Source organism: Mya arenaria, chromosome 4 (genome assembly GCF_026914265.1).
Source record: "Mya arenaria isolate MELC-2E11 chromosome 4, ASM2691426v1".
NCBI classification, from domain to species: Eukaryota; Metazoa; Mollusca; class Bivalvia; order Myida; family Myidae; genus Mya; species Mya arenaria.
In genome coordinates this window covers 2,699,196-2,721,840 of record NC_069125.1, presented here as the reverse complement: position 1 = coordinate 2,721,840, position 22,645 = coordinate 2,699,196, and the positions used below count along the sequence as shown (strand labels likewise).

Sequence of the window (22,645 nt, the reverse complement as noted above, 5' to 3'; positions counted from 1 at the left end):
TGTAAACACACCTTTTCAAGTCACCTACAAACAACAGGTTATGAACACAGGTTCAATCTGGTCACGAGCTTGGTGCAATATTTTCAAATCTCGGGGTTATTATGACACTGTAGCAGAGCGAAATATTATTGACACTTTGACCCTGAAAATATCTTTGTTTAGAGAATCGAGACTTCTTTTTCACTCTCGAATTATTAATAACATCGACGTCCCAATGGTGTAACAAAGTGTAACGCCCAACCCAAGGAAAGAAAGCTGATAGTTAGCCATTTTTGACATGTTACACGTCGCAATTGTGAACCTTCACCGAGTCACTGATGTTAGGTGAAACACTTGTTACGGCCCTACACGGAGTCACTGTAGTTACGTGTAACACTTGTTACGGCCCTACACCGAGTCACTGTTGTTAGGTGTAACACTTGTTACGGCCCTACACCGAGTCACTGTTGTTAGGTGTAACACTTGGTACGGCCCTACACCGAGTCACTGTTGTTAGGTGTAACACTTGATACAGCCCTACTCCGAGTCACTGCAGTTAGGTGTAAAACTTGTTTCGGCCCTACACCGAATCACTGTTGTTAAGTGTAACACTTGTTAAGAACCTACACCGAGTTACTGTTGTTAGGTATAAACATTTGTTACGGCCCTACACCGAGTCACTGTTGTTAGGTGTAACACTTGTTACGGCCCTACACCGAGTCACTGTTGTAAGGTGTAACACTTGTTACGACCATACACCGAGTTACTGTTGTTAAGTGTAACACTTTTTACGGCCCTATACCGAGTCTCTGTTGTTAGGTGTAACACTTGTTACGGCCCTACACCGAGTCACTGTTGTTAGGTGTACCACTTCTTAGAAAACTACACTGAGTCACTGCTGTTAGGTGTAACACTTGTTACGAACCGAGTCACTGTTGTAAGGTTTAACATTTGGTACGAGCCTACACCGAGTCACTGTTGTTAAGTGTAACGCTTGTTACGGCCCTACACCGAGTCACTGTTGTTAAGTGTAACGCTTGTTACGGCCCTTCACCGAGTCACTGTTATTAAATGTAACACTAGTTACGGCCCTACACCGAGTCCCAGTAGGGGTAACACTTGTTACGGCCCTATACCGAGTCACTGTTGTCAGAGGTAACACTTGTTACGGCCCTACACCGAGTCACTGTTGTTAAGTGTAACACTTGTTAAGAACCTACACCGAGTCACTGTTGTTAGGTGTAACACTTGGTACGGCCCTACACCGAGTCACTGTTGTTAGGTGTAACCCTTGTTACTGCCCTACACCGAGTCACTGTTGTTAAGTGTAACACTTGTAACGGCCTTACACCGAGTCACTGTTGTTAAGTGTAACACTTGTAACGGCCCTACAGCGAGTCACTGTTGTAAGGTGTAACACTTGTTACGGCCCTAAACCGAGTCACTGTTGTAAGGTGTAACACTTGTTACGACCCTACACCGAGGCACTGTTGTTAATTTTAACACTTGTTCCATCCCTACAACGATTCACTGTTGTTCTGTGTAACAGTTGTTACGTCCCTACACCGAGTCACTGTCGTCAGATGTAACACTTGTTAAGAACCTACACCGAGTCACTGTTGTTAAGTGTAACACTTTTTACGGCCCTACACCGAGTCACTGTTGTTAGGTGTAACACTTGTAACGGCCCTACACAGAGTCACTGTTGCAAGGTGTAACACTTGTTAAGACCCTACACCTAGTTACTGTTGTTAAGTGTAACATTTGTTCCGGCCCTACACCGATTCACTGTTGTTCTGTGTAACAGTTGTTACGTCCCTACACCGAATCACTGTCGATAGATGTAACACTTGTTAAGAACCTACACCGAGTCACTGTTGTTCTGTGTAACAGTTGTTACGGCCCTACACCGAGTCACTGTTGTTAAGTGTAACACCTGTTAAGAACCTACACCGAGTCACTGTTCTTAAGTGTAACACTTGTTACGGCCCTACACCGAGTCACTGTTGTAAGGTGTAGCACTTGTGACAGCCCTACACCGAGTCACTGTTGTTAGGTGTAACACTTGTTACGGCCCTACATCGAGTCACTGTTGTAAGGTGTAGCACTTGTGACGGCCCTACACCGAGTCACTGTTGTTAGGTGTAAGACTTGATACGGCCCTACACCGAGTCAATGTAGTTAGGTGTAACACTTGTGACGGCCCTACACCGAGTCAGTGTAGTTAGGTATTACACTAAACACTATTTGTGACGGCCCTACAACCCCTACACCGAGTCATTGTAGTTAGGTATTACACTAAACACTATTTGTGACGGCCCTACACCCGCCTACACCGAGTCACTGTAGTTAGGTATTACACTAAACACTATTTGTGACGGCCCTACACCCCCTACACCGAGTCACTGTAGTTAGGTATTACACTAAGCACTATTTGTGACGGCCCTACACCCCCTACACCGAGTCACTGTAGTTAGGTGTTACACTAAACACTATTTGTGACGGCCCTACACCCCCTACACCGAGTCACTGTAGTTAGGTATTACACTAAACACTATTTGTGACGGCCCTACAACCCCTACACCGAGTCACTGTAGTTAGGTATTACACTTAAAACTATTTGTTACGGCCCTACACCCCCTACACCGAGTCACTGTAGTTAGGTATTACACTAAACACTATTTGTGACGGCCCTACATCCCCTACACCGAGTCACTGTAGTTAGGTGTTACACAAAGCACTATTTGTGACGGCCCTACACCCCCTACACCGAGTCACTGCAGTTAGGTGTTACACTAAGCACTATTTGTGACGGCCCTACACACCCCATACACCGAGTCACTGTAGTTAGGTATTACACTAAACACTATTTGTGACGGCCCTAAACCCCCCTACACCGAGTCACTGTAGTTAGGTATTACACTAAGCACTATTTGTGACGGCCCTACACCCCCTACACCGAGTCACTGTAGTTAGGTATTACACTAAACACTATTTGTGACGGCCCTACACCCCTACACCGAGTCACTGTAGTTAGGTATTACACTAAACACTATTTGTGACGGCCCTTCACCCCCTACACCGAGTCATTGTAATGAGGTATTACACTTAACACTATTTGTTACGGCCCTACACCCCCTACACCGAGTCACTGTAGTTAGGTATTACACTAAACACTATTTGTTACGGCCCTACACCCCCTACACCGAGTCACTGTAGTTAGGTATTACACTAAACACTATTTGTTACGGCCCTACACCCCCCTACACCGAGTCACTGTAGTTAGGTATTACACTAAACACTATTTGTGACGGCCCTACATCCCCTACACCGAGTCACTGTAGTTAGGTATTACACAAAACACTATTTGTGACGGCCCTACAACCCCTACACCGAGTCATTGTAGTAAGGTATTACACTAAACATTATTTGTGACGGCTCTACATCCCCTACACCGAGTCACTGTAGTTAGTTGTTACACTAAGCACTATTTGTGACGGCCCTACACCCCCTACACCGAGTCACTGTAGTTAGGTGTTACACTAAGCACTATTTGTGACGGCCCTACACCCCCCTACACCGAGTCATTGTAGTTAGGTATTACACTAAACACTATTTGGGACGGCCCTACACCCCCTACATCGAGTCACTGTAGTTAGGTATTACACTAAACACTATTTGTGACGGCCCTACACCCCCTACACCGAGTCACTGTAGTTAGGTATTACACTTAAAACTATTTGTTATGGCCCTACACCCCCTACACCGAGTCACTGTAATTAGGTATTACACTAAACACTATTTGTGACGGCCCTACACCCCTACACCGAGTCACTGTAGTTAGGTATTACACTAAAGACTATTTGTGACGGCCCTACACCCCCTTCAACGAGTCATTGTAGTAAGGTATTACACCAAACACTATTTATGACGATCCTACACCCCCCTACACCGAGTCACTGTAGTTAGGTATTACACTAAACACTATTTGTGACGGCCCTACACCCCCCTACACCGAGTCACTGTAGTTAGGTATTACACTAAACACTATTTGTGACGGCCCTACACTCCACAACACCGAGTCACTGTAGTTAGGTATTACACTAAACACTATTTGTGACGGCCGTACACCCCCCTACACCGAGTCACTGTAGTTAGGTGTTACACTAAACACTATTTGTGACGGCCCTACACCCCCCTACACCGAGTCACTGTAGTTAGGTATTACACTAAACACTATTTGTGACGGCCCTACATCCCCCTACACCGATTCATTGTAGTTAGGTATTGAACTATACACTATTTGTGACGGCCCTACACCCCCTACACCGAGTCACTGTTGTTAGGTATTACACTAAGCACTATTTGGGACTTCCCTACACCACATACACCGAGTCACTGTAGTTAGGTATTGCACTAAACACTATTTGTGACGGCCCTACACCCCCCTATACCGAGTCACTTTAGTTAGGAATTACACTAAACACTATTTGTGACGGCCCTACACCCCCCTACACCGAGTCACTGTAGTTAGGTATTACACTAAACACTATTTGTGACGGCCCTACACCCCCTACACCAAGTCACTGTAGTTACGTATTACACTAAACACTATTTGTGACGGTCCTACACCCCCCTACACCGAGTCACTGTAGTTAGGTATTACACTAAACACTATTTGTGACGGCCCTACACCCCCCTACACCGAGTCATTGTAGTTAGGTATTACACTAAACACTATTTGTAACGGCCCTACACCCCCCTACACCGAGTCACTGTAGTTACGTATTACACCAATCACTATTTGTGACGGCCCTAAACCCCCTACACCGAGTCACTGTAGTTACGTATTACACTAAACACTATTTGTGACGGCCCTACACCCCCTACACCGAATCACTGTAGTTAGGTATTACACTAAGCACTATTTGTGACGGCCCTACACCCCCTACACCGAGTCACTGTAGTTAGGTATTACACTTAAAACTATTTGTTACGGCCCTACACCCCCTACACCGAATCACTGTAGTTAGGTATTACACTAAGCACTATTTGTGACGGCCCTACACCCCCTACACCGAGTCACTGTAGTTAGGTATTACACTTAAAACTATTTGTTACGGCCCTACACCCCCTACACCGAGTCACTGTAGTTAGGTATTACACTAAACACTATTTGTGACGGCCCTACACCCCTACACCGAATCACTGTAGTTAGGTATTACACTAAGCACTATTTGTGATGGCCCTACACCCCCTACACCGAGTCACTGTAGTTAGGTATTACACTTAAAACTATTTGTTACGGCCCTACATCCCCTACACCGAGTCACTGTAGTTAGGTATTACACTAAACACTATTTGTGATGGCCCTACACCCCCTACACCGAGTCACTGTAGTTAGGTATTACACTAAACACTATTTGTGACGGCCCTACATCCCCTACACCGAGTCACTGTAGTTAGGTGTTACACTAAGCACTATTTGTGACGGCCCTACACCCCCTACACCGAGTCACTGTAGTTAGGTGTTACACTAAGCACTATTTGTGACGGCCCTACAACCCCTACACCGAGTCATTGTAGTTAGGTATTACACTAAACACTATTTGTGACGGCCCTACACCCGCCTACACCGAGTCACTGTAGTTAGGTATTACACTAAACACTATTTGTGACGGCCCTACACCCCCTACACCGAGTCACTGTAGTTAGGTATTACACTAAGCACTATTTGTGACGGCCCTACACCCCCTACACCGAGTCACTGTAGTTAGGTGTTACACTAAACACTATTTGTGACGGCCCTACACCCCCTACACCGAGTCACTGTAGTTAGGTATTACACTAAACACTATTTGTGACGGCCCTACAACCCCTACACCGAGTCACTGTAGTTAGGTATTACACTTAAAACTATTTGTTACGGCCCTACACCCCCTACACCGAGTCACTGTAGTTAGGTATTACACTAAACACTATTTGTGACGGCCCTACATCCCCTACACCGAGTCACTGTAGTTAGGTGTTACACTAAGCACTATTTGTGACAGCCCTACACCCCCTACACCGAGTCACTGCAGTTAGGTGTTACACTAAGCACTATTTGTGACGGCCCTACACACCCCTACACCGAGTCATTGTAGTTAGTTATTACACTAAACACTATTTGTGACGGCCCTACACCCCATACACCGAGTCACTGTAGTTAGGTATTACACTAAACACTATTTGTGACGGCCCTACACCCCCTACACCGAGTCACTGTAGTTAGGTATTACACTAAACACTATTTGTTACGGCCCTACACCCCCCTACACCGAGTCACTGTAGTTAGGTATTACACTAAACACTATTTGTGACGGCCCTACACCCCCTTCAACGAGTCACTGTAGTAAGGTATTACACCAAACACTATTTATGACGGTCCTACACCCCCCTACACCGAGTCACTGTAGTTAGGTATTACACTAAACACTATTTGTGACGGTCCTACACTCCCCTACACCGAGTCACTGTAGTTAGGTATTACACTAAACACTATTTGTGACGGCCCTACACTCCCCTACACCGAGTCACTGTAGTTAGGTATTACACTAAACACTATTTGTGACGGCCCTACACCCCCTACACCGAGTCACTGTAGTTAGGTATTACACTAAACACTATTTGTGACGGCCCTTCACCCCCTACACCGAGTCACTGTAGTTAGGTATTACACTAAACACTATTTGTGACGGCCCTACACCCCCTTCACCGAGTCACTGTAGTTAGGTGTTACACTAAGCACTATTTGTGACGGCCCTACACCCCCTACACCGAGTCACTGTAGTTAGGTGTTACACTAAGCACTATTTGTGACGGCCCTACACCCCCTACACCGAGTCACTGTAGTTAGGTATTACACTAAACACTATTTGTGACGGCCCTACAACCCCTACACCGAGTCATTGTACTTAGGTATTACACTTAACACTATTTGGGACGGCCCTACACCCCCCTACACCGAGTCATTGTAGTTAGGTGTTACAATAAGCACTATTTGTGACGGCCCTACACCCCCTACACCGAGTCACTGTAGTTAGGTATTACACTAAACACTATTTGTGACGGCCCTACACCCCCTTCAACGAGTCACTGTAGTAAGGTTTTACACCAAACACTATTTATGACGATCCTACACCCCCCTACACCGAGTCACTGTAGTTAGGTGTTACACTTAACACTTTTTGGGACGGCCCTACACCCCCCTACACCGAGTCACATCAAGCAAGAATAGCTCCTAATTGAAGCATTATTGCACCAGTCTCGTGCGTGATCTCCACAGGTTTTTTTAAAACTATGTTATATAAATAATCATGTAAAATGATTGGTTTCATAGACCTTAAGAACTTTAGGATTTAAAATGCCAGAACACCAAGATCTGAAAGATACCAATAGCAAGTGAACGCAGTGTTGGACGAAGAACAATTGATGAATTTCTTAACGTCGGTCGTCGAGCGTTGTTTTCCGTTTTAATACCCATATCACATCCATGTTACATGCTCGATACGAGTAGGGTTTAAATTGATAATTTCAAAAAATCACGGAGTCTACCAAGTCATCGCTGATTCTTGCGAGCATCGGATTTAGTGAGGATGCAGAGGACTTGGGTCTTGAGCACCTACGGTAAAGCGCCTACGGGCATTACACGATGTCCGTGCGGAATTGAAACCAATAAATATTAACTTTTTATAAGTAGGTATATTCACTTCAGATGACTAGCTAAAAAATGAAATCAAGATCAGAGCGAACTAGTTTATTCTTGTCGTACTGACACTATACGGACACCGTACGCGCGCCGTACGAACACACTTGCATCGTCTTTTGTAGTGCCTTGTTTGTTTTGGGCTGATGGGATTTCATTGCAGTTCCATGGCACTACAACAAAATAAATACCTTTTTATATAAAAAGACAATGTAGTGTTTTTGCTTGCAATGCTAACCTTTAAACCAATTACCATATTCCAAATGATTAATTTTTCTTGCATAACGGACATGCGTTTCCAAATTTTAACCGGGCCTGGTAATTTCTGTCTTTCCCTAACACAATTGTTCATACTAACGTAAAAGAAAACCTTTAAACGGTGACGTGAATCGTGAACAATTTTATGTTCACTTCACAATATTGCGCGTCATGTCGTTGACGTCATAAATAACTTTGCAAGAGCAATTTCGTGGAATATCTAAAATCAACACTCACACCAACAAAATTGCAATGAATGCCAAATGAGCTAGCATTGTTGCTTCAGCTTGATTCATTCGTTTATAGGTGATGTTGGTATCCGGTCGTTGAGAACTTAATTTATCAGTTAATATGTTATTTTTTGTTTCATCCTTCATTGTTTTCAAGTTGATACGTGCTCTAATATGGCTTTTATTTTAATTTAGTAATTACTGATAAATGATGGGACAAGTGTGAGGTTATGGTCATGCTTACTAGTTAGGCCACAGTAGACTCGGGTTCTTGTGAACTCTTGACCGTTTCAAGGCGGCAATCATCTCATCATTTAGCCGTAAAGCAATGTTGATGATGGTGTGGTTTGTTTGTGGTATTGTATTTGTGTATGTGGTGTTAGTATGTTTGTGTCTCAAGTTCATTTTTGTTCGGCATGCAAGAAAACCTATAGCTCATATGCATGCTCTGCGGTTTAAATACCCGACCCTTGGGCATGCTGTGTGCCCTCTAGTCGGAGTTTTCATCCGCCCTTCAGACATGTGAAAAATACATATATTACCAAAAAGATCGGATTTAATTGACGTAGACGTAGACATAATTGAATGTGAGCGATATAGACAGCCATGGTAATGGAAGTCTACGATTCAGATGCTCCAGAGCCAGATACCATGAAGTTTTTTGCGTGGTCTTATTTGCCGGATAGGTAATCGGCAATTTGTAGGTGTTTGATAAATATTGACTTTTCCAAACAGGTGGCTTACTTAATTCAGCCCAAAGAAGTGACAGGATGTTTCAAGTATCTCAGTAAGACTTAACGTTTCTGTGATTTCGATATCAAATACAACTATTCATATAGTGAAGGAAAGTAGTAACCTTTTTGTCTATTTCTTTGGAGACTAACTTTAAAACCTTATCAAACAAGCTAACAAAACAATAAACTAAAACTAAAACGGAAATTGTCTGAATCCCCTGGGATGCCGAATACAATGTGAAAAAAATCATGAGAGCAGTCAGTAGAGTAAATGGAAACATTAACAGTTATCCCCTTAAGCATAAGGAAAATAATTGGTAGGAATATGCATCGGTGTTGATTGGCATAATTCTAAGAAATATTGTATCTTGATCTGATCATATCCAGTGATAGCCACGTTTCATGTATCTATTTGGGTCTTCATACCAGCTTTAATTTCACTTTTAATTGTATTCAGTAAATGTAAACAGCAACAAACTTTTAACATTTGCACTTTATTGTACGTTTTCCATTGATTCTGTAAAAGTTTGATCTATTTTTCTTCCATACCAGGCAAATACAAACATACATGAAGTCATTCATTAGTTTGAATTACCAATCTGAATCGGATGAGTATTAGACATACCTGAGCAACACCAATACTATTTCAGATATTATAATTATTAACAGAGGACAGTGGATTGTTATATCTTTCAAGTCATTAAATTATCATCTTTTAACTACGCAAATATAATTATTTTATTTTGATTCTATATCACTTGTTTCATAAACGTACATGTTTATGGATTAAGAAGAATTGAAGATGATGTTTTCAGTTCATTATCATAGTTCTTAAAATTTAATTTGAAATAATGAATCTTCGTTTAAACACTACATTACATATTGTTATCATTACAAAACAATTGTAGATGGAACTGATACATACTATGCGTATTATCATATATCAGTTTGTTTTGTTCTCAAACAACAGTGCATGTAGTTTATTCCTCGTTTGAACTGTTTTAAAAGAGATTCATCAATACGTAAACAAATTAAGGCTAAGTCGTCGTCTTCTACCGAAACAATACACCTATATGAAGAAACTTGAAAAGAAATACTATCAAAACAATTTTAATATTATACCAACGTCTATTAAGCGAGACAACCTTTCACCTTAAACTCTCAAGTTTACTTAAAACAAAAACAATGAAAGTACACAGCAAAACTATAAACACACACGAGCAGTACAGTAACCTTAAAATATCTTGTCAGCTTTGAAATGAGACCAAAGTTTATATCCTTACTATTTTATTGTTATTCAGCTTGCATTGTGTCAGTGTACAGCAGCCTTTTCCGTAAGATGTTTGTTTTAAGAGGACACGTTAGTTTAAAGTCTTGGTATTGGAGAAGTTATCAAATATTCCTGATGTTTGATATAGTTTGTGCTTAATTAATTCCTAATATGGACAATGATATAGTTTTATTGCTCTAAAATCAGTGATCCATATTCTTGAGTCCATGTGTTCGCGGTCATTATATCTATCTCTTTATTCAATGAGCCATGTCTTACAGGTACAGGCTTGCTAGGAGAAGACTTCCGACCACTACCGTCATTGACGCAACAACGCCATTACCACCATTACCTAAAATACATAATAGTTTTGCGTTTTTATAGATAGCAGGCGTCATCATACAACGCTGTTTAAAGGCACTTCTGATACTGGTTTAAACGAAAACATCAAGTGTATAATATATATTAATAAATATACCCGATTTGCTACATATTCATGTTTATTACGTGTATACTCTTCGTTTATGTGCTTCTATGTTTTCTGCTCTCCAGTTTCGCTCGTTCCCAATATGTTAGGGGAATAAGGTATCTATCCAAACAAATATATATCTAAAACCCAAGAATCTAGTCCTTGTCAATGATAACAGAGAAACGCACTTTTTATTTAAATCATATGGAATACAAGAAGATAAAATATACAATAATATGACAACCAGGATATACGTTGATCAACAACTTTAGGTAAACAAACGTTTTTGACAACGCTGCACCTGTCAACTATATACTCACAGAAAGCGATAACGCAATTGGCACTTGTTCCACTCGTTTTGACGGCATAACCGACCTTGCAACTACATTGGCCATTGTAGCACCCAGCGTTAGCGTCAAAAGCCACACAGAGACTGTCTGCTGAACATGCTTAAAAAAAGATTAAAACATGTTTGCGAATTTCAACCTTTCAAGTTTGATTGTTTTTCAATATTCATACCACTTTACTATCTAAATAGAGTGAATGTGTTTAACTTATTTTTTACCAGTCAATTCTAAGCTACTTACGTGGTTATTGAGAAAGAAAGTTAACGTTATTTACTCATACATGTGGCTAAGACCTGGCCATACTATGTCGATACAAAGCACTTGTTTAACATGTTTATTATTTTGTAATGATACATTTAACGACGCAACTTTGTTAATAGATATCAAATCATTAATTTGGTATTTCTTCGATTTTTGTAAATTGTATTTAGAACCAAAATATAATAATTTCGAAGTAGTGGCACTTTGTCATCTTCGTAATGTTCCTTTTCTTTTCCAAAGTAAAACTTTGTTTGCAGCTTTCTTACAAAAAGACTGTTTTCTTTCGACTAAATTTTGCTTAAAATCTTAATAATTAAGCACCTCTTTATTCTCTGTTCTGTAATTTCAAGTTCTGCGAACAAGCTTTTTAGTCTCAAGTAAAGCGTTATACAATAACTGTGTACAGATCCGATAGATTTCATATTATTTAGAATAACCTATCTTGTTCAAACATGGATGTACTTACTTTTACCGCCACATTCCGTAACAGACGCAGTATACTTCGCTCAGCAGGCACACACAGCCGGGGTTGCCGCTGTGTTACAAAAAGCGCTTAGGTTGTACTTACGTTTACCGCCACATTCCGTACCAGACGCAGTAAACGCCGCTCCGCAGGAACACACAGCCGGGGTTGCTCCTGTGTTACAATATGCGCTTAGGTTGTACTTACGTTTACCGCCACATGCCGTACCAGACGCAGTATACGCCGCTCTGCAGGCACACACTGTCGGGGTTGCCGCTGTGTTACAATATGCGCCTAGGTTGTACTTACGTTTACCGCCACACGCCGTACCAGACGCAGTATACGCCGCTCCGCAGGCACACACAGCCGGGGTTGCTCCTGTGTTACAATATGTGCCTAGGTTGTACTTACGTTTACCGCCACATTCCGTACCAGACGCAGTATACGCCGCTCTGCAGGACACACAGCCGGGGTTGCTGCTGTGTTACAATATGCGCTTAGGTTGTACTTACGTTTACCGCCACATGCTGTACCAGACGCAGTATACGCCGCTCTGCAGGCACACACAGCCGGGGTTGCCGCTGTGTTACAATATGCGCTTAGGTTGTACTTACGTTTACCGCCACATTCCGTACCAGACGCAGTATACGTCGCTCCGCAGGCACACAGCCGAGGTTGCCGCTGTGTAACAATATGCGCCTAGGTTGTACTTACGTTTACCGCCACATTCCGTACCAGACGCAGTATTCGCCGCTCTACAGGCACACACAGCCGGGGTTGCTGCTGTGTAACAATATGCGCCTAGGTTGTACTTACGTTTACCGCCACATTCCGTACCAGACGCAGTATAGGCCGCTCTGCAGGCACACACAGCCGGGGTTGCCGCTGTGTAACAATATGCGCCTAGGTTGTACTTACGTTTACCGCCACATTCCGTACCAGACGCAGTATACGCCGCTCCGCAGGCACACACAGCCGGGGTTGCTGCTGTGTTACAATATGCGCTTAGGTTGTACTTACGTTTACCGCCACATTCCGTACCAGACGCAGTATACGCCGCTTTACAGGCACACACAACCCGGGTTGCCGCTGTGTTACAATATGCGCCTAGGTTGTACTTACGTTTACCGCCACATTCCGTACCAGACGCAGTATACGCCGCTCTGCAGGCACACACAGCCGGGGTTGCCGCTGTGTAACAATATGCGCTTAGGTTGTACTTACGTTTACCGCCACATTCCGTACCAGACGCAGTATACGCCGCTCTGCAGGCACACATAGCCGGGTTGCCGCTGTGTTACAATATGCGCTTAGGTTGTACTTATGTTTACTGCCACATTCCGTACCAGACGCAGTATACGCCGCTCCGCAGGCACACACAGCCGGGGTTGCTCCTGTGTTACAATATGCGCCTAGGTTGTACTTACGTTTACCGCCACATGCCGTACCAGACGCAGTATACGCCGCTCTGCAGGCACACACAGCCGGGGTTGCCGCTGTGTAATAATATGCGCCTAGGTCGTACTTACGTTTACCGCCACATTCCGTACCAGACGCAGTATACGCCGCTCTGCAGGCACACACAGCCGGGGTTGCCGCTGTGTAACAATATGCGCTTAGGTTGTACTTACGTTTACAGCCACACACCGTACCAGACGCAGTATACGCTGCTCTGCATGCACACACAGCCGGGGTTGCCGCTGTGTTACAATATGTGCCTAGGTTGTACTTACGTTTACCGCCACATTCCGTACCAGACGCAGTATACGCCGCTCTGCAGGCACACACAGCCGGGGTTGCCGCTGTGTAACAATATGCGCTTAGGTTGTACTTACGTTTACCGCCACATTCCGTACCAGACGCAGTATAGGCCGCTCCGCAGGCACACACAGCCGGGGTTGCCGCTGTGTAACAATATGCGCTTAGGTTGTACTTACGTTTACCGCCACATTTCGTACCAGACGCAGTATACGCCGCTCTGCAGGCACACACAGCCGGGGTTGCCGCTGTGTTACAATATGCGCTTAGGTTGTACTTACGTTTACCGCCACATTTCGTACCAGACGCAGTATAGGCCGCTCCGCAGGCACACAGCCGGGGTTGCCGCTGTGTTAAAATATGCGCCTAGGTTGTACTTACATTTAACGCCACATTCCGTACCAGACGCAGTATACGCCGCTCTGCAGGCACACACAGCCGGGGTTGCCGCTGTGTAACAATATGCGCCTAGGTTGTAATTACGTTTACCGCCACATTCCGTACCAGACGCTGTATAGGCCGCTCCGCAGGCACACACAGCCGGGGTTGCTCCTGTGTTACAATATGCGCCTAGGCTGTACTTACGTTTACCGCCATATGCCGTACCAGACGCAGTATACGCCCCTCTGCAGGCACACACAGCCGGGGTTGCCGCTGTGTAACAATATGCGCTTAGGTTGTACTTACGTTTACCGCCACATTCCGTACCAGACGCAGTTTAGGCCGCTCCGCAGGCACACACAGCCGGGGTTGCCGCTGTGTTACAATATGCGCTTAGGTTGTACTTACGTTTACCGCCTCATTCCGTACCAGACGCAGTATACGCCGCTCTGCAGGCACACACAGCCGGGGTTGCCGCTGTGTAACAATATGCGCCTAGGTTGTACTTACGTTTACCGCCACACGCCGTACCAGACGCAGTATACGCCGCTCTGCAGGCACACACAGTCGGGGTTGCCGCTGTGTTACAATATGTGCCTAGGTTGTACTTACGTTTACCGCCACATTCCGTACAAGACGCAGTATACGCCGCTCTGCAGGCACACACAGCCGGGGTTGCCGCTGTGTTACAATATGCGCTTAGGTTGTACTTACGTTTACCGCCACATGCCGTACCAGACGCAGTATAGGCCGCTCCGCAGGCACACACAGCCGGGGTTGCTCCTGTGTTACAATATGCGCGAATGTTGTACTTAGCTTTACCGCCACATTCCGTACCAGACGCAGTATACGCCGCTCTGCAGGCACACACAGCCGGGGTTGCCGCTGTGTTACAATATGTGCCTAGGTTGTACTTACGTTTACCGCCACATTCCGTACCAGACGCAGTATACGCCGCTCTGCAGGCACACACAGCCGGGGTTGCCGCTGTGTTACAATATGCGCTTAGGTTGTACTTACGTTTACCGCCACATTCCGTACCAGACGCAGTATAGGCTGCTCCGCAGGCACACACAGCCGGGGTTGCCGCTGTGTTAAAATATGCGCCTAGGTTGTTCTTACATTTAACGCCACATTCCGTACCAGACGCAGTATACGCCGCTCTGCAGGCACACACAGCCGGGGTTGCCGCTGTGTAACAATATGCGCCTAGGTTGTAATTTCGTTTACCGCCACATTCCGTACCAGACGCTGTATAGGCCGCTCCGCAGGCACACACAGCCGGGGTTGCTCCTGTGTTACAATATGCGCTTAGGTTGTACTTACGTTTACCGCCACACGCCGTACCAGACGCAGTATATGCCGCTCTGCAGGCACACACAGCCGGGGTTGCCGCTGTATTACAATATGCGCCTAGGTTGTACTTACGTTTACCGCCACATTCCGTACCAGACGCAGTATACGCCGCTCCGCAGGCACACACAGCCGGGGTTGCCGCTGTGTTACAATATGCGCTTAGGTTGTACTTACGTTTACTGCCACATTCCGTACCAGACGCAGTATACGCCGCTCTGCAGGCACACACAGCCGGGGTTGCCGCTGTGTAACAATATGCGCCTAGGTTGTAATTACGTTTACCGCCACACGCCGTACCAGACGCAGTATACACCTCTCTGCAGGCACACACAGCCGGGGTTGCCGCTGTGTTACAATATGTGCCTAGGTTGTACTTACGTTTACCGCCACATTCCGTACCAGACGCAGTATACGCCGCTCCGCAGGCACACACAGCCGGGGTTGCCGCTGTGTAACAATATGCGCCTAGGTTGTAATTTCGTTTACCGCCACATTCCGTACCAGACGCTGTATAGGCCGCTCCGCAGGCACACACAGCCGGGGTTGCTCCTGTGTTACAATATGCGCTTAGGTTGTACTTACGTTTACCGCCACACGCCGTACCAGACGCAGTATACGCCGCTCTGCAGGCACACACAGCCGGGGTTGCCGCTGTATTACAATATGCGCCTAGGTTGTACTTACGTTTACCGCCACATTCCGTACCAGACGCAGTATACGCCGCTCCGCAGGCACACACAGCCGGGGTTGCCGCTGTGTTACAATATGCGCCTAGGTTGTACTTACGTTTACTGCCACATTCCGTACCAGACGCAGTATACGCCGCTCTGCAGGCACACACAGCCGGAGTTGCCGCTGTGTAACAATATGCGCCTAGGTTGTAATTACGTTTACCGCCACACGCCGTACCAGACGCAGTATACACCTCTCTGCAGGCACACACAGCCGGGGTTGCCGCTGTGTTACAATATGTGCCTAGGTTGTACTTACGTTTACCGCCACATTCCGTACCAGACGCAGTATACGCCGCTCCGCAGGCACACACAGCCGGGGTTGCCGCTGTGTAACAATATGCGCCTAGGTTGTACTTACGTTTACCGCCAAATTCCGTACCAGACGCAGTATACGCCGCTCTGCAGGCACACACAGCCGGGGTTGCCGCTGTGTAACAATATGCGCTTAGGTTGTACTTACGTTTACCGCCACATGCCGTACCAGACGCAGTATACGCCGCTCCGCAGGCACACACAGCCGGGGTTGCTCCTGTGTTACAATATGCGCCTATGTTGTACTTTCGTTTACCGCCAAATGCCGTACCAGACGCAGTATACGCCGCTCCGCATGCACACACAGCCGGGGTTGCCGCTGTGTTACAATATGTGCCTAGGTTGTACTTACGTTTACCGCCACATGCCGTACCAGACGCAGTATACGCCGTTCCGCAGTCACACACAGCCGGGGTTGCTGCTGTGTTACAATATGTGCCTAGGTTGTACTTACGTTTACCGCCACGTGCCGTACCAGACGCAGTATAGGCCGCTCCGCAGGCACACACAGCCGGGGTTGCCGCTGTGTTACAATATGCGCTTAGGTTGTACTTACGTTTACCGCCACATTCCGTACCAGATGCAGTATACGCCGCTCCGCAGGCACACAGCCGGGGTTGCCGCTGTGTAACAATATGCGCTTAGGTTGTACTTACGTTTACCGCCACACACCGTACCAGACGCAGTATAGGCCGCTCCGCAGGCACACACAGCCGGGGTTGCCGCTGTGTTACAATATGCGCTTAGGTTGTACTTACGTTTACCGCCACACGCCGTACCAGACGCAGTATACGCCGCTCCACAGGCACACACAGCCGGGGTTGCCGCTGTGTTACAATATGCGCCTAGGTCGTACTTACGTTTACCGCCACATTCCGTACCAGACGCAGTATACGCCGTTCCGCAGGCACACACAGCCGGGTTGCTGCTGTGTTACAATATGCGCCTAGGTTGTACTTACGTTTACCGCCACATTCCGTACCAGACGCAGTATACGCCGCTCTGCAGGCACACACAGCCGGGGTTGCCGCTGTGTTACAATATGTGCCTAGGTTGTACCAACATTCGCTACCGCCAGCTGTGCACGGTCCTCCCACTCCTGATCAACTGAACACTACTGTTAATATAAACTTATTCATGTTTATAACGCGGCAAATACTATTCCTTAATTTAAGTATGTTGCAGTTGTAATCTTTCAAACAATATACAGTTAAATGTGATGTATTTGTAAATGTAAGTTAAAATAAATGAAATTCCTATAAAAAGGATGGAGCATCTGAAAATAATTTTCTGGCCAATACTTATGTGAAAACTACAGAAACAAGGTCAGAAGCAAACAGTTTAAACATAAACCCGGTTTAATGGCACTAGGTAAACGCCAAAGACATAGAACAACAAAACAAAAAATCACAAACAAGAAACATGGTGTCATATCATTTCATTCACGAATTTTTTTTTTTAATTTTAATGTCAATGGATATTAGAATTTCATACATAGGAAATTGATCTTAACAAACGTAGCAGAAATGCTATAGTTAATGCAAACATTTATCAATATCTACACTATATATCTATTATGTATATATTATATAGCTATATCTATTAAGGAAAGACAGAATTTGTTAAAATATGTGTTTGTCGAAAGGTCGACCGGTTTTTGGAATATGACGCAGTTTTTATAGGGTAGAAACTGAAGCGCGAATGTAAATATTGTAGTAAATTATATGCTTTCCAGTGGTTTATAGAGATTTAACCGTGAAATAAAATGATATTTCACTGTTTTAAACATTGAAATTACATTAGGATATTTTTCATTGTTTTGATATATTAGCCCGATCTAATTTCAAATCAAACGTCAGCATGCATAGATCTTGACACATATTCAACTTCGTCATTTCCGAAGTTACTTTACGTTCGTATACAAATTGACGCGCTTTTCGGATAAACTGTCATTTAATATCCTTTCTTTGCATATAAAAAGGGAAAAACTGTTTTTTTCCGTGTAAGATCGTAATATATTTCACTGCGTGAGTAAAAACTCGCTTATTACTTACTCACTACTTATCTACTTTTGGTGTTCACAAAAGAAACAAAAGTTTAGTTTCACGATTCAATATTCTACTTTGAATTTGAACATTGTTTGAAATTTATAGTGAGGTAATTAAAAAACTCAGCACTTACTCTACGAAAAGGTTATGTATAACGAGCAGTAATTGGTCAGTTTTAAGTAAAATTCTGTTTAGAAAAAAGAAATTGAAAATCATATTCTTGACAACTTAATCATGCAAGGAAACATTTCATATTGAAACTGTCCGAAAACCAGTCTTCTCAGACGAGTATTTAAGTTAATTAAAAGAAAGGAAACCCAGTGAAATGCTTTAAAGCGGAACAAAAATGCAGTAATGGTTTTGTTTGCTATTTGATTAATCAGCAAGGAAAGTTGCTATGGTCAAGTAAAATATAATGTTTTTTCGGTAAAGAAATGAACTTTCATTTTATCGAAAGTGTTTCTCAAAATGTTTGTTGAAACTATATAGACATTACGACATTTGTAAACTTAACATTATGCGATATCTTATAAACAATTATAAGACAGGCTTTGTATATCTTTTGCACACCGCTTTTGAATCTATACATTGTATTACTAATATATGCGCTTTTAAATGTAATATGTAATATCATAATAAAAGAATTGGTTTCAGTCTGGTTTCAGCAATACACTTTTGATACTATGGATAATGATGGTACCTAGGAGGAATGCATCAGAAAGTGTGTTCTGGCTGTAACCAGTTTTACATTCACATGCAGTACCACCGGTGTTTGCCGTCCAAAGCCCATCACAAAGGCATTTAGTACCGCTGGCGCCGTCATCAATACATGCGGACCATTGCTGTGCAAACGTCTGCTGCCGTGCACGTCATATTGTATACAAATGAAACACACGGGGAAGTTAAATCTAAATCAGCAATCGTGAACGTATATCATTTCTGATATTCATCAGCTTTCCATGGCCATGCGATATGGTCAATCGAACACGCCATGCTTTTGTGTCTCATGCAGTCAATGTTGACCATGCGATCCAGTTATTTATAGGTAAAATAACACTTCGTTTACTATATAAACTTAAAGTGATTTCTATGTCAAATGGTGAATTCATACACAAAACGGTCCGCCAAAATAAAGTTTAATGCTCTGTATCCCTTGAAACAGAGGTGTTAGAAAATTTTGTAGATTTGCTTTGATGAAATAGCCGCCGCATTAATATTTATTCGCATTGGCGCAAATAGGATAACAGTTTGGAACGAAATGCCTTCAAGAGACTTTGAGGTCAATTAGCTCAATTTCATTCCAATTATGTAAAACATGTGCATAAATGTTCCAGTTTTCAAATAAATCAAACTTTCCCGCGCTTCCTCCTAATTTTAACCGAGGAGTAAAGAAGCATTCTTTAAACGCTTATGAAAGTGAAATTATACTTTTACAAACCCGACTGATGGGCGACACTATATTGCACTAATCATCATATTTATTGGTGTGTTCGAATACTCTCATTTCTTTGAAATCCAAAAATAAAAAACGAGCTTTTTTAACATTTATAAACATAAACTAAATACGACAAATAACTTGAAACGATTGTATGAGTACTGAAGTTAACGACGACAGAATTTCACCAATAACAAATAATCTGGAAACAATTAAATATAAATTATTATTTATTGCCAAACGTGCACGATAAATATTGCCAAGTACATCTATAAATAATATTGCAAAAATTGATATCTTTAATTACTGTTTGCACCTTGACAGTAGACACTAAACAGGAGAAGACAAATCTTCGTGAGCATACCAATGTTAGCCGCCTGGAACAAATGGATTATTTATGTTTTCATTAGTTTTCTGTAAATGAAGAAAGTATCAGTGCTGCGTAATTTTAAGTATTGTCGTATTTGCTATAAATTTATGTCACATCAAGTTTATGTTTCTTTGGTTGGATAAATCGCAACTATTTCTTTCAATTGTTTTAATAAAAGCTAGCGCTCATATTTTTCAACAAATATTTACAAAACAAATCAGTCCAACAATACTATCCACGGTGGAGAACCCATGTGACTTATTTGGTAAAGTGCACGGCAACAAATGTCAAATAGTCTGGTTTCAGGTAATGTTTTTAAAGATAACTTTCTTAATATTTGGAGATTTTTTTTGTGAAATAAAGACCATAAACCCCGCATTTAAGAGCTCTATCCACGGTAATAAAGAACTTTTTCTAATATCCTAAAGTTTTCCTGAAAGTCTTGACCAAATGATTTCTCAGAGTTAAAATCTAAGGCAAAGTACACGGCTTTGACAAATCTATCGGTTTACTTCATGTAAGCCGTTAATAATTCATGCAAAAATCTTATTTTAAGCAAAGTTATTTCAAAGGTAAAAATGAACTAAAACCAAATTGATAAAGTACACGGACATTTTAGGATGATAAAGTACACGGTCGTTTATAACCTTCAGTGCATATACTCATTATTTCACTGACTGGTGCTAAAACGAGTTATTATTGTTCAATCATTTGATTTAAATAAACTTAAATCAGTCTGTTGTTTTTGTTGAATGAGAATACTTCTTTTTAACTAACCTAGGTCGCTCAAGGTTTCACAGTCCGTTCGCCTGTAAAGCGCCTTGATTCGCCCGAACCCAGCGTCTATTATGCACCTGGCATGACCTGCTACCTGCATCAAATAGCGTATCTCCTCGTTAAGGCCGATTATGGTCCTCCAGCAGAAGTACGCTAGCAGGTAGCGGTTTTTGTTTTGTCCTGAAAATTATTAAGTTTTAGAAATAACAAATTATACTCTTAACTAAAATATGTTCATATATGTAGTTCGCACAATTAGTGCAACTAATAGGCATTACTCGACATTTTTGCATCTTTATCGTTGACTGACGCCTGAATCACATAACGACATCTGAATGCATCTTCGATCTGTATAAATTTAAAGCTGCACTGCACAAGTTATATAAGACTGCTGACAAAAAAATAGACCGCAGATTTTAATATTTAAGTTCAAAAATTGATATTTTATACAATTATGCAATTTTCTTAACCCGTTAGTAATGGTTTAAGCCATATAACATTAATTTTCGAACGGAAATATGAAAATCTGAGATCTTATTTATTGTCAGCAATCTTTTATCATTGGTTTGCAGGTATTTACAAAAACAAAAAAATATTATAGTTGTACTATTGGCATATCTGTGAGAGTGCAGCTTTAATTACCGCCACAATTGTCTGCATGAAGAGGAGTCACTCTCTTCCCGTGCCCAAACTCTGTCAGAGCGTAATCCACGAGCGAAATTACAGCATCTGGCCCGTGAATGCCACCTACATCCTGCATCATAGTCTCGGCTTCGTCGATTAGAAAATTATACTGAATCGGAAGGGCGTCGTCCCGAAACCCGAATAAATGAACTTTTCTGAAAATAGATGTATTTAACATATTGTTAAATAGTCAGAATCTGTTTCGGAAATCAACTATTAAGAGATACGATATTGTCACATAAAAACGGGTGAAAACACTTATTTAGGCGCAAAGGTCCGAGTCCTTAAAAAATAATGCTCCTAAACGAAAATATTTGACTTATTACCTGGGAGTGACAAAGTACATAGGTCCCATCTGGCGACTGTGGTGTGGCAGGCACAAGTTCTGAGCAAAGTCGAACGTGTAATGTGCATGCTGAAAGTCAGTTGAGCATGGCTCGACTGGCTCTGTAGGGCGACCCGTGCCTCTCAATTCGTCCATAGCAGCAGTAACGCAGTCTTTGTACACCTAATTTGAATACAAAGACATGTACATATAATTTTATCAAAGTATGAAATATTAAGCTCATTCAATACAAATGTTAAACAAATATAGTTTAATTTCAGCGACTGTTTTCATTGAAATTGCATCGTACATTAGTTTAAACATATTTATTTTACAACGATTGTGAAACAAGTTATTACAACATTATATACTCTCGTTGGTCCGATTTCACGCAAGAGTGTGGTCTTGTGTTGTGGGGGAAACCGGACAACCCACTTCTCCGGCTTGATGACCACGAACCAAACTCACATGCGCCCGAGCCGGGAATCGAACTCCGGTCGCCTAGGTGAGAAGCGAGTGCGCTAACCACTGCGCTAACTGGACAACCCGAAGAAGAACACTAGGAGGGCAAACATAAGTGTATTTACGAGCGTTTCGTAGAATAGCGAAGTAAAAATTGTCTAATGCGGTACTGGTTTATATTGATTGGTTTATGCACGAGATTTTCGTGCAGCATTATATTGGATAATTTGGTCATTCTACCTGAC

The 22,645-nt window shown here is 43.1% G+C and overlaps 1 protein-coding gene across 1 annotated transcript; it reads right to left on the bottom strand.

The window, feature by feature from the left end:
- Positions 1-14,315: 14,315 nt before the first annotated feature.
- LOC128232917 (ice-structuring glycoprotein-like) lies at positions 14,316-22,094 on the bottom strand. The gene is made up of 5 exons (XM_052946719.1): positions 21,940-22,094; positions 21,572-21,768; positions 20,930-21,109; positions 17,160-17,329; positions 14,316-16,922 (listed from the first exon to the last, which is right to left on the bottom strand). The coding sequence occupies exons 1-5, from the start codon at positions 22,092-22,094 to the stop codon at positions 14,316-14,318; spliced, it is 3,309 nt and encodes a 1,102-aa protein (XP_052802679.1).
- Positions 22,095-22,645: the final 551 nt, after the last annotated feature.